Genomic DNA, 12784 nt, shown 5'->3' with positions numbered 1-12784 from the left:
TTGCGATGGATGAGGAAACAAACGTTAACTTTCAGGTACTGGAGATCTGAAATAAAATCTCAGCAGGTCTGGCAGCATCTGTGGAGAGAGAATCTGTTAACGTTTCAAGTTGAATATCGTCCTTCAGAACCCACAGATTGAAGATGTTAGCAGGAGAGCCAGAGAGAAGCTGAGGATCAGTAAATTCAGCCAGTTGTTGTGATCCGAGGGCAGCGGAAGCAGATCCGGTAGGAACTGGACGAGAGGATGATTTTGCAGAGGGAGTGAAATCAATGAAAAGCTACTTCAGGGTAGACGTGATGGGCTGAATGGCCTCCTCCTGAGCTGTATGATTCTCCTATCTCTGTTCCAGCTGTCCTGTCAGAAACCATTGGCTTTCTGTTAATGTTGCAGTTTCCCAGCTACAGAAGGCAGGAGGAATAATGTACTGAACCTTGGATTCCCCAATTGCAGAACATTTCTGACTCTCCTTCATCAAATCTCCCTCAGTGAAAACCCCCTTTATAACATTTACATTGGAGGAAATACAGCCTAATGCAACTTATCACTTTAATTTAACCCTCTAGTGAACCTGAACCAGTTTCCTTCCCAAGACTTGAGGGAGAGGGGTGGGGGGGGGGAAGGAGAAGGATTTCTTGTCCGTGCTATAAACTAGACTCAATGTTAAACCTCCCCTTTCTTACAGTTTGTTTGCACTTTAGTCCTATGCCCCTGATCTTCGGGCACTCGGTGGAGAGGGTTTGGGAAGGAGGAGGATCTCCCTGTGAACCTGGCCAAACTTATCAACAAGCCCAGGGAGTTAGCATCCGGTCCACTTGTCTGCCCCTCTGTTGTACCAGTGTTTGGGGTATCCCTGGAGAGGAGGCACGTGATATCTGCTGGCACAGTTGAGGCCAATGGGTACGCTCGGTCTGGGGTATTTGACTCATCCATCACATTCTGGTTTTGAGCATTTACAAATGCCCCTTTACGAGGATGCTCTCTCGATTTGTACCATCGTTTAATTCAGTTCAGTGAAGTCCCTGGTCCTGTTGTGTTGGGTGATGGTAAAGCGTGGGAAACGGGTGAGCCAGCCTGGGGTTTATTGTGGTGTTTGTACCCTCACCCGAGCAACCTTTCACCAATCCCACATCAGCGTTTCCTCCAATCTCCATCCCCGCACACCCACCCCTTTCAATACATCTCTACTTCCACTCTTTGTAATAGTGAGTTCCGCGTTCTGCTTCTGTAGAATTCTGTATTGGATTTATTACTGACCAGCTTGTGTTTGTGATCGCTACTTTGGGGCTCTTTACACATGGATATCTTTTTCTCCATCCCTTTTAATGAATCTCCTTAAGATTCATCAAGGTTTTGAACATCTTCCTAGAGTGTGGCACCAAGTTGGGATGTGTGATGGAAATGTTGGGAGTTTGGTGTCTCGTTTCATGTCTCTTTTCTTATTGTTGAAGGTATCCCACGACAACAGCCATGCCGGAGCTGACCGATGCCATCTTCAAAACCCTGAATAAAACCACACCGGGGATTCAGATATGGCGGATAGAGGCAAGTGGAACCCTCGTGTGAAAGTGTGGCACTGGTGGTGGTGGTGGGGGGAGGGGGGCGGGGGGATAGCAGTGGTTGTGGATTGTGGCTCCAAGTGCTGGAAAATCTCAGCAGGTCTGACGGTGTCTGTGGAGGGAGAACGGAGCCAACATTTCGCGTCTGGATGACCTTTCGTCAGAAAATATTGACTCAGTGTCGGAGGACAGAGAACAATCAGACCTGCTGAGATTTTCCAGCATTTTCTGTTCCAGGTTCCAGCATCTGCAGTCATTTATCTTTACCTCGGAATGTGCAAATTCCTTCAAGTGTTGGGAGAACCTTGGGATCCGGGTGTTGGGGCAAGGTTTAGGCATTTATTGAGGGGGGGCTTGTAGGACCGTCCCAGAGGTCAGTAAGCACTGGGGTGGGGCTGGAGTTTAATGTTTATTCATCAGCTTCATGGTCTTTTACTGAAACCAGCTTTGTGTTGAACTTGTGTTTTAATTCAGTTTCTCAAATACCTGTACTGGGATTTATCTTCAGAGCTCTCTGGATTAGAGCAGCATTTGTCTGATGCTGAGTGTACCACATCACTCTAGGTGAAAAGAGAGAGAGCCTTACTCTGTATCCAGCCCCATGATGTTGGAATAGTGTAGGTTAGATGGGTTTTAGATTTGTTTCGCAGGTCAGTGCAACATCGAGGGCCGAAGGGTCTGTACTGCGCTGTAATGTTCTATATACCTGTCCTGGGAGTGTTTGATGGGGGGACAGTGTAGAGGGAGCTTTACTCTGTATCTAACCCCGTGCTGTACCTGTCCTGGGAGTGTTTGATGGGGGGACAGTGTAGAGGGAGCTTTACTCTGTATCTAACCCCGTGCTGTACCTGTCCTGGGAGTGTTTGATGGGGGGACAGTGTAGAGGGAGCTTTACTCTGTATCTAACCCTGTGCTGTACCTGTCCTGGGAGTGTTTGATGGGGGGACAGTGTAGAGGGAGCTTTACTCTGTATCTAACTCATACGTAACGCTAATACCTGACACCTTTCCTCACATTTTAGAGGAACACCTGCATTGTGTTTTTCTAAGCAGTGCAGTGTTATCTCCGGCTCTCTTGTTGACTGCGTCACCCAAACCGCACTCCACAAAAAGTAACTGTCTGTCTCGGGGGAGTTAGCACTGCCTCATGTTGCTATAACAACAGATTTACCAAATGACAAGTCTGTTTTTGTGATGTCTGGGTATTTATTTTTCTACAGAATATGCAGATGGTTCCTGTGCCGCGGAAATGCTATGGCAGCTTCTTCGAAGGAGATTGTTATGTTCTGTTTGCAGTGAGTGAAACAGTTACTCTGTCTCAATGATAAACTCTCCCTGCCTGCATCATCCTCTTCACTGACACACACACACAGGCTTCTGATACAGCTATACCTTGATATGTCTTACACTCTCTCCTCCACTGCCTCACCTCTCTCCAGCCCTATAACTCTGAGGATATAACCATTGCCTCTTGACATGTGCTGAACCCCCCACTATCCGCATCCTGGGGATTATCTTTGACCAGAAACTGAACTGAGACCCGGCCATATAAATAGTGGCTACCAGAGCAGGTCGGAGTTGAGAATGCTGCGGTAAGTAACTCACCTGACTCCCCAAAGCTTGTCCAACATCTACAAGGCACAAGTCAGGAGTGTGATGGAATACTCTCCACTTGCCTGGATGGGTACAGCTCCAAAAACACTCAAGAAGCTCAACACCATCCAAGACAAAGCCAATTCCGTTTGATAGCTATCCCTTCCACAAAAATTCACTCCCTCCACCATTGCACAGTGTGTGCCATCTACAAGGTGCACTGCAGCAACTCACTGAGGTCCCTTAGACAGCACCTGCCAAACATAAGACCTCTTCCATCTGGAAGAACCAGAGCAGCAGGTACCTGGAAGCACCCCCACCTGGAGGTTGCTCTCCAAGTCACTCACCATCCTGACTTGGAAACGTATTGGCCATTCCTTCACAATCGCTGGGTCAAAATCCTTGAACTCCCTCCCTAACAGCACTGTGGGTGTACCTACACCACATGGACTGCAGTGGCTCAGCACCACTTTATGAAAATGAGTTGCCTGATGAAAGGGGCAGCTCTCTGAAAGCTCACACCTACCAAATAAACCCGTTAGACTTTAACCTGGAGTTGTGAGACCACTGACTGCACCTTGTAGCAGTGAAGGTAAGGCCCGGTCAGTGACACCCACATCCCATAAATAACAATTCCAAGCTCCAACCCTGTTTTGTTGTGCGTTTCTGGTGGTCATGCCTCCAGCTGCCCAGGCCCAAGCTCTGGAATTCCCTAAACTTCCCAATCCACAATTTTGTATTTCAACTTGCCTCTCGCTTACTGTGATTCACCCACTTGGATCATCAAACAAACATGCTGGCGATGATATAACCCCTACAGTGGTTGGCACTGCTGCCTCTCAGTGCCAGGGACCTGGGTTCGATTCCCAGCTTGGGTCACTGTCTGTGTGGAGTCTGCACGTTCTCCCTGTATCTGCGTGGGTTTCCTCTGGGAGCTCCAGTTTCCTCCCACAGTCTGAAATACGTGCTGGTTAGATGCATTGGCCGTGCTAAATTCTCCCTCAGTGTACCCGAACAGGCACTGGAGTGTGGCGACCCGGGGATTTCCACCATAACTTCATTGCAGTGTTAATGTAAGCCTACTTGTGACAATAATAAACTTAAATTTAATCCATGCCATCTCTTTCTAATATTTTCTCAGTGGGTCTAATGCTTTTGCCAGGGTCTGGGACTGGATCACGATTGGGTTGAGTGCTGCCACTTGTGGTAGAATAGCAGCCCAATGCATTTCACACAATGTGAGCCACTTGGGATTGAAATCAGGAGGCTACTGGTTATCTAATGCACTCAATCCCACGGCAAACACTTCTGGGAGAGAAGCAGATAGAAACATCCTTTCCCAAAGGTAGGGGAGTCTAAAACTAGAGGGCATAGGTTTAAGGTGAGAGGGGAGAGATACAAAAATGTCCAGAGGGGGCAATTATTTCATGCAGAGGGTGGTGAGTGTCTGGAACAAGCTGCCAGAGGTAGTAGTAGAGGCGGGTACAATTTTGTCTTTTTTTTTCAAGAAGCATTTAGACAGTGACATGGGCATAGTGGGATATGGGCCAAGTGCAAACAAGTGGGATTAGCTTAATGGTAAAAGTTCAGCAGTATGGACAAGTGGGCCTGTTTCTATGCTGTAAAACTCTAATTCCAAATGGGATATTTGTTGGATTGCTTCCCAATCCTGAGTACATTCTTCCAATTTGGGAGTATTGGAGTCAGGGATTTCATAAGAATAAAACCCCCAGGTAAGTTGTATAAGTGTGTGTTGCCCAGATAAAGACCCTTCCACCCAACTGTTTGGTGTCTGTCCTTCTCAGCCCACCGTGATCCCCGACCGCACCCCCCCCACAGCCCTACCAGCACATTCCCTTTCCTTCCTCTCCAGCTTCCCTTTTCTAAAGGTGTTTGTTCTGTGCAGCGATTGGCCGTGGCAGCAGGTTCAACGCCCACTGGAACTGATTAATTTGTCTTCCAGACCCATAAAAGCGGAAGTTCCTTCACCTACGACATCCACTTCTGGATCGGGAAAGACTCCTCGCAGGATGAACAGGGAGCAGCTGCGGTGTACACTTGTCAGATGGACGATTACCTGGGGGGCAAGGCTGTGCAACACCGGGAGGTGCAGCTGTACGAGTCTGAATCCTTCAGGGGTTACTTCAAGAAGGGCTTCATGTAAGTAAAGCCTCTTTTAGTTGAGATACTAGCCAACAGTAGCAGGGTAAGCACTGGGGTAGAGGGGGAGGTGGTGGTGTAGTGCTCATAGAACCCCGGGAGTGCAGGAAGAGGCCAGCTGGCCCATTGAGTCTGTGCTGACTCTCTGACGTAGGCCCTCCCCTCCACCCTATCCCCGTAACTCCAAAGATTTATCATGGCCAGTCCATCTAGCCTGCACATCATTGGGTTGTCGGAGGAAACTCACACAGACACAGGGAGAATGTGCAAACTCCACACAGACAGTGGCCCAAGCTGGGAATTGAACCCAGGTCCCCGGTGCTGTGAGGCAGCAGTGCTAACCCCCTGTGCTATCAACTAATGCGAATGTCCCCGGATTAGTAATCCAGAGGCCCAGGCTCAAGCTTTGGGGGACATGAGTTCAAATCCCACGATGGGAACTGGTGGAATTTAAATCCAATGAATAAATCTGGAATATAAAGCTAGTCTCAGTAATGGTGACCATGAAACTGTCATCGCAAAACCCGTCTGGTACACCAGTGTCCTTTTAGGGAAGGAAATCTGCCATCCCTACCTGGTCTGGCATACATGTGACCCAGAGCCACAGCCAATGTAGTTGACTCTTAACTGCCCTCTGAAAAGGCTGACACATTCAGTTCAGGGGCAATTAGGGATGGCCAACAAAAGCTTGGCCCAGCCAGCAACACCCACATCCCATGGAGGAATGAAGAAGAAGAGGAGGGAAAATGGAGCGGAGTGAGAGCTGGGACCTGTATTGGTAACGGGGGAATGGAGTGAGGGCTGGGGTCTGTATTGGTAACGGGGGGAGCGGAGTGAGGGCTGGGGTCTGTATTGGTAACAGTGGGAAGGTGGGATTTGAATCCCTGACAATTGTTATATCCACTGAGTCACAGCTGGCACATTATTGGTGATAATGTTCTGGGTTTTTTTGGCAGTACCAAGCGGGGAGGTGTCGCTAGTGGATTGAAACATGTGGAGACCAACACCTATGATGTGCTGAGGCTGCTTCATGTGAAGGGGCGGAAGAATGTGTATGCTGGTGAGGTGAGCATTGTGACCGAATTTAACTCGCATCCCATTCTATATCTCCCAGGATAGTCGCTGAGAATGTGCCAGACTGCCGCTGAATAAAATAAAGAACACTCCTCCTATTGGCACCACCTCGTCACTCCTGTCTTGCTGTTAGGGGCTGCAGTGGTGGGTGGTGTAATGAGCCTGTAGGTTAGTCTTGAGGGGGGCGAAATTGGCCAGGATCACTGCTCTGAATACGAATGTTTGTCACATCCGTCTAGTGTGAACGAACCATATTCCAATCTCACCTGATGATCTTAAAAGGGTTGTTGGTGTAGCTATTGGCACACTCGGGATTGTTCTGCAGGTGCTGCCCTTTCTCCTGTTGTGTCAGTTGTCGTTAGTGGCACTATTTGCACTTATCCTGAATACAAGACGGAACGAGGTGGTCGGAATTCTACCGCCTCATCCGCCGTGGAATTGCTGCGGGCGAGGGTCCGCCGATGGAAATATCTGCTGAACTTGGGCTGGAATTTCCAGTCTCGCCTGAGCGAGGCTGTAAAATCTCACCCAACTCTCTCTTCAGCAATATTCAGGTCCTGTCCTTCCTGCTGCTGGAGGTAAAGACAGGAAATACTATCTTGTTCAGTGTGGATCAGAAAGTGACTCTGGGACCAGGAGTTTAAACCTTTGCAGCGACTGGATCACAAGAAGACTTGTTCCACAAGCTTAACATGAGAGCAATTGGCAAATGTATAAGTGGAAACACTGATAACACCAGACACTCAAACAGTGACGCAGATCATTAAATCCTCGCAATGAGGCAAAGAACAGATTTCATTCCCAAAGGGATTCAATTGAAAAATCAAGTTTGATAAAGTTGTGTAGAACATTGCCTGGTCTCGATAGGAAGACAGTATCGAGGCATTGGGGAAGGTGCCTCTAATGATGACCATTGCAACCTCTGCTATCAGGAAAGATTAAACTTGATTCCCTCTTCGAAAAGGATGGCCGAGGGGTAACGAGAGAAACTCTTGGCAAGTCCAAAGCTGGGCCATAAATATAAGATAGTCAAGAATAAATGCAAAAGAGGAGGATTAAGGAGCAATCTCTTCACCCACAAAGTGGTGAGAAGGTGCGGTCACTAACCCAGGGAGTGGTTGAGGTGAATAGCAGAGCTACTATTAGGCGCAAGAAGCTAGATAAGCATAATAATGAAATAAAGGATAGACTGCTAGAATGCTCTTGACATCACCACTATCTCTCCATTACCATGATACTAAATTTCCAATGACTATTGTTAAAATCAGCAAAACCAGACCAGATCTACACTGAGGATAATTCAAGTTTTTTGTTAATGCCTAAGCATCTGTGTGAGGAAATTAAAAATCACTTTTTTTTTAAAAAAAACCCTACATTGTACAATTGGTGTTGGCGCGTCCATAAGGCTGCTTTGGGGTGGATGTGTGATCGGATTTTGTGAATCTTTTCAGGTTGCATTGAATTGGAAGAGTTTCAACACTGGTGATGTCTTCCTGCTGGACATGGGGAAGGTGATAGTGCAGTGGAATGGACCTCTGAGCAACCACAAAGAGCGACTCAAGGTAACAGACTCACGTTGGCTCCTCTACGGAACCAGTGGAGACAGAATGGATGGCGCGTGGGGGAGGGTCATGTTACTGTCAGATTATCCAGAGGAAATTAGCTCATTGGGTTCCCCTCATTTTCACTATTGACCTCCCTCCCCCCTCTTAGACACTGGCTGCAGTGTGATTCTAACCCTGCTGTCTAAGTTACTTTTGACAATGTTATTGTTTTAAAAAGTTGTTGGTTGCCAATGACGGACTTGGTATTTACATGTGGTGAGAAGGTGGCATCAACCACCACCTTGAGCTGCTGAAGTTTGTCCTGCTATGATGTGACTGAGTTTCCTCAGAAGATGGTCTATATTGTCTTCCTTAACCATTGGAGCTAATTGCTACACAAACCAGGTTAAATGTGGTTTGGGTATTGAGATCCTGATGAGCTATGCCTGTTACATGTTATTATTGATCAAACCTGTGTGCTGGATATATGTGTTTGGTAGCTTGGGGATAGTGGGTTCCAATCTGGACTCGAGCGGGGGAATCACCCCACGGGAAAGAGTGCTCCAAGGCAGAGCTATTCTACAATTGGCTGCCAACAGGTGACTGCTCTCCATGACAAATCCCTTGCTGTTAATGAATGAAGTCCCTGAAAGTGCATCAAAAACCATCAACCTGCCACTTTCCATCATGGGGACTGTCCTTTTTGTGATACCCCACCTGAACCCCAATGTTTGTGGTGAGTCTCTCCCTGGTTCTGTTTTACCGGGTCAAAGTTCGAAACAGTTGGTCAGTCTTCACCCAGAGCCTGGTCAGATTTTTAAAAACCCATTCATGGGACATGGGCATTGCTGGTTGGCCAGCATTTATTGCCCATCCCTAACTGCCCTTGAACTGAGTGTCTCACTTGGGCAGTTGAGAGTCAACCACATTGCTGTAGCTCTGGAGTCACGTGTAGGCCAGACTGCATAAGGATGGCAGATTTCCTTCCCTAAAGGGCAGTAGTAAACCAGAAGGGTTTTTCCAATAATTGACAATGATTTCATGGTCATTAAAAAAAAATAAAATTTTTATTAAGAAAAGATATCTTAATTCCAGATAGTTTTTATTGAATTCAAACCCAGGTCCCCAGAACATTAGTTGCGTTTCATCGCCTCCTCCTTTTTTGTTTGGAACTCCACCTTATTCTAATCTTTATTTTCAAATTCCCCCATCTTTGTCCCCTCCCTATCTCTGTAACCTCCTCAAGCCCCCAAATTGTCAGAGTTTTCCTCACTTGTCCAATTCTGCTTTCTCTAGTCCCCAATTTTAATCATTCCATTATTGGTGGACACGCTCTCAGTTGTCTGGGATTCTCTTGACTCCCTCTGCCTCTACCCCACTTCCTCCGTGGTGATGTGTATACACTTCACTAGGGAACCCAGGAATCTGAGTGGTAACATGCATGTTTTTCTCACGTGTGTGTTGTAGCCTGGAGTTATGGACAGTGATGATGGAGGCACCAATTTCTCTCCCAGTTGTTGCTGCCTGTCATCGCTGTGTTTGGAAGGATTTTGCAGGTTGACACATGACCTGTTTGACCGCGTTATGTACGCACCTCCCTTGGCCACCAAATCCTGGGGTGGGACTCGAACCCGGAGCTTCTGATTCAGGGGTAGGGGCACAACCCATTGCATCACCAAGACCTTCCGCCTTTTTGGGGTGGCTATCCATTCCTCATATCTCCTTGAGCGGCTCAATGTCCGTCTTTGCCAATGCTCATGGGTGTCACCTTGGGATACTGTGCATGTGTTAGGTCATGATCCTACTGAATGGTAGAGCAGGCTTAAGGGGCCGAATGGTCTTCTGTGGTGCCTGGAGTTGCAATCCCTATTATGCGACTGCCTTATTGTGTGTTTTGGTGTTTCAGGCAATGCAATTGGCTAAAGATATCCGGGACCGGGAGCGTGGGGGGCGTGGTCAAGTTGTCGTGGTGGACGGGCAGGATGAGACGGCCTCTCCACATGCATGGAAGTTGATGTGTCACCTACTGGGTGAGCGGAGAGAAATCAAACCGCCCATTCCAGATGAAGTGGTGGACCAACATCAGAAGACAGCAGTAAAACTTTACCGGTGAGCCAGGGGTTCATTACTGGAATTTGGGGAGAATGTGGGTTGGTGGGCAGAGAGGGAGGGAATGGTGCAGAATCCTTTTAGCCCATCGAGTCTGCACCAATCCCCGTAACCCCGCACGTTTACCCTGCTAATCCCGCCCCCCCTGACCCTTGGGTGGAAGGAACTGGAGGAAACCCATGCAGACACTGGGGGAATGTGCAAACTCCACACAGAGTTAGTGACAGAGGCCAGAAATGAACCTTGGTCTCTGGCGCTGTGAAGGTCAGGATTCTGGGGAATGGTGGATGTTTGGGGGCAGAGAATGCAGTGGGAATTAAGAGATATGAGATGGAGACTCTAAATAAATTAGATACAAAAATGAATAATTTGACAACGGGTGTCTGGAAATCCTGTTTGGAGGGACAAGATTTTGGACACTTTAGGAGCAGAATCATTGGATGCTTTGAATGGATTGTCCAGTGCTGACAGATTCAGGCCAATCTTGGGGGTTAACCCCAGTGTGGTTACTCAATGTCTATCCTTCCTCTCCAGAGTGACTGACGCCGAGGGAAATCTCGTGGTAAAGGAAGTGGCTGCTCGACCTCTGACTCAGGACCTGCTGAGTAGTGAAGTGAGTGAAACAATTGCACTTCAGGAAGGGAGGGTTTGAGGAGAAACTGTTTCCGCGAGGTCAGAACCCGAGGGTGCGCGATCTGGGATGGTTTGTGAAAAGTCAGCTCCTTAAAAGAACGCGGCATCGAAGTGAACAGAATCTCAAAGGAAATGTAAAACATCAAAAATGTGATTGGATGTTGATCAAGCACCCTGGTCCCTATTGGTGCCCGCAGGCACTAAGGCCATTCCTGTGCCGATGGACACCCCATTGCTTCCCCTCCAGGGATACCTGGCAACAAGCATGGCTACAGGAGAGGGGCAGGGTCACAGAGGTTTCAATATGGAAACAGGCCCTTCGGCCCAACTTGTCCATGCTGCCCATTGCTTTTAACTCCAAAGCCAGTCCCAATTGCCTACATTTGGCCCATATTCCTCTATACCCATCGTACCCATGTAACAGTCTAAATGTTTTTCAAAAGACAAAATTGTACCTGCCTCTACTATTACCCCTGGCAGTTTGTTCCAGACACACTCCACCCTCTGTGTGAAAAAATTACCCCTATGGACACTCTTGTATTTCTCCCCTCTGAGATAGATGGGCCCTTGATTGATAAGGGGATGAGGGGTTATGGGGAAAAGGCAGGAGAATGGGGATGAGAACCATGATTGAATGGTGGAGCAGACTTGATGGGCCGAGTGGCCTAATTCTGCTCTTACATCTTATGGTCTCACCTTAAACCTGTGCCCTCTAGTTTTAGACTCCTCTGCCTTTGGGAAGAGATATTGACTATCTAGCTGATCTGTGCCGCTCATTATTTTATAGACCTCTATAAGATCACCCCTCAGCCTCCTACGCTCCAGAGAAAAAGGTCCCAACCTATCCAGCCTCTCCTTATAACTCAAACCATCAAGTCCAGGTAGCATCCTAGTAAATCTCTTCTGCATTCTTTGTAGTTTAATAATATCCAGAGAGTCACGACGTGTGAAGTCCTCGGTCACCTGCTACCTGGATCTATGCTTCACCAGGCCATCAGGGCTGTGTGTGTGTGCTCTGCTCAAAATAAAAATGAAACTGAGACTGCATCACATAATGCATTTTCTTTCCAGTGTTGTCACAATCCCAGCAGAGCAGAAGAGGCCATTTGGCCCATCAAGTCTGCACTGACTCTCTGACAAGGGTATCTTATCCAGGCTGCCTCTCCAGTCCTATCTCTGTAATCCGATGCACTTACCATGGCTGACCCCACTAAACTGTACATCTTTGGACTGTGGAACAAAATGAGGGCACCTGGATAGAATAGAGTCCCTCCCAGTGCAGGAGGAGGCCATTCAGCCCATTGAGTCTGCACCAACTGCAATCCCACCCATGCCTCAACCTTGTAACCCCATGTATTTACCCTGCTAATCCCCTGACACTAGGGTCAATTTAGCACAGCCAATGCACCTAATCCGCACATCTTTGGGACTGTGGGAGGAAACCGGAGCATCCGGAGGAAACCCATGCAGACATGGGAAGAATGTGCAAACTCCACACAGACAGTGACCCATGCTGGGAATTGAACCTGGGTCCCTGGCGCTGTGAAGCAGCAGTGCTCACTGCCGTGATGCCATTCTCCCCATCTGTGCATGGGTTTCTTCCAGTTTCGTCTCCCACTCCAAAGATGCGCCGATTAGGTGGATTGGACATAACAAATCGGCAGGGTGACTGGGGGTGGAGCAGAGGGCCTGAGTGGGATTCTCTTTCGGATTCACTTGACTGTAAAACACTCTGTGGGGTTGAGATACAGGAATACAAGTTTTAAAACTCTAAGCAACTTAGAATTGTAAGCTGTTCAATTTTATTTTAGGATTGCTACATTGTGGACCAAGGTGGATTGAAAATCTTTGTATGGAAGGGGAAGAAGGCGTCCCAACAGGAGCGAGAGTCCTCCCTAACCAGAGCAATGGTGAGTATGGCACAGCTCGCACTGAGGGGGTTAGCCTATGAAGAGAGACTAAATAGACCGGGTCTGTACTCGTTGGAGTTTAGAAGGCTGAGGGGGTATCTTATGGAGACATACAGATAATGAAGGGGGAGGTAGATAATGGATCGGGTAGAGGTAGAGAGATTCTTCCTGCTTAGAAAGGACAGCAGGACTAGAGGGCACAG

At 47.9% G+C, this 12784-nt stretch overlaps 1 protein-coding gene across 1 annotated transcript in view; it reads left to right on the top strand.

The window, feature by feature from the left end:
* Positions 1–1459: 1459 nt before the first annotated feature.
* Positions 1460–12784, top strand: part of LOC145350227 (villin-1-like) — a 38585-nt gene continuing 27260 nt past the window's right edge. The window contains exons 1-8 of the mRNA XM_080199290.1: positions 1460–1545; positions 2779–2853; positions 5115–5311; positions 6268–6376; positions 7837–7947; positions 9836–10038; positions 10573–10651; positions 12483–12581. Coding sequence (XP_080055416.1) covers positions 1471–1545; positions 2779–2853; positions 5115–5311; positions 6268–6376; positions 7837–7947; positions 9836–10038; positions 10573–10651; positions 12483–12581 — 948 coding nt within the window. The 5' untranslated portion in view covers positions 1460–1470. The remainder of the gene's footprint in view (positions 1546–2778; positions 2854–5114; positions 5312–6267; positions 6377–7836; positions 7948–9835; positions 10039–10572; positions 10652–12482; positions 12582–12784) is intronic.

Source organism: Carcharhinus amblyrhynchos, chromosome 11, assembly GCF_965287045.1.
Source record: "Carcharhinus amblyrhynchos chromosome 11, sCarAmb.v2.hapA, whole genome shotgun sequence".
Lineage (NCBI taxonomy): Eukaryota > Metazoa > Chordata > Chondrichthyes > Carcharhiniformes > Carcharhinidae > Carcharhinus > Carcharhinus amblyrhynchos.
Note: the sequence above shows the minus strand (reverse complement) of the source record. Positions and strands in the feature narration are given on the sequence as shown.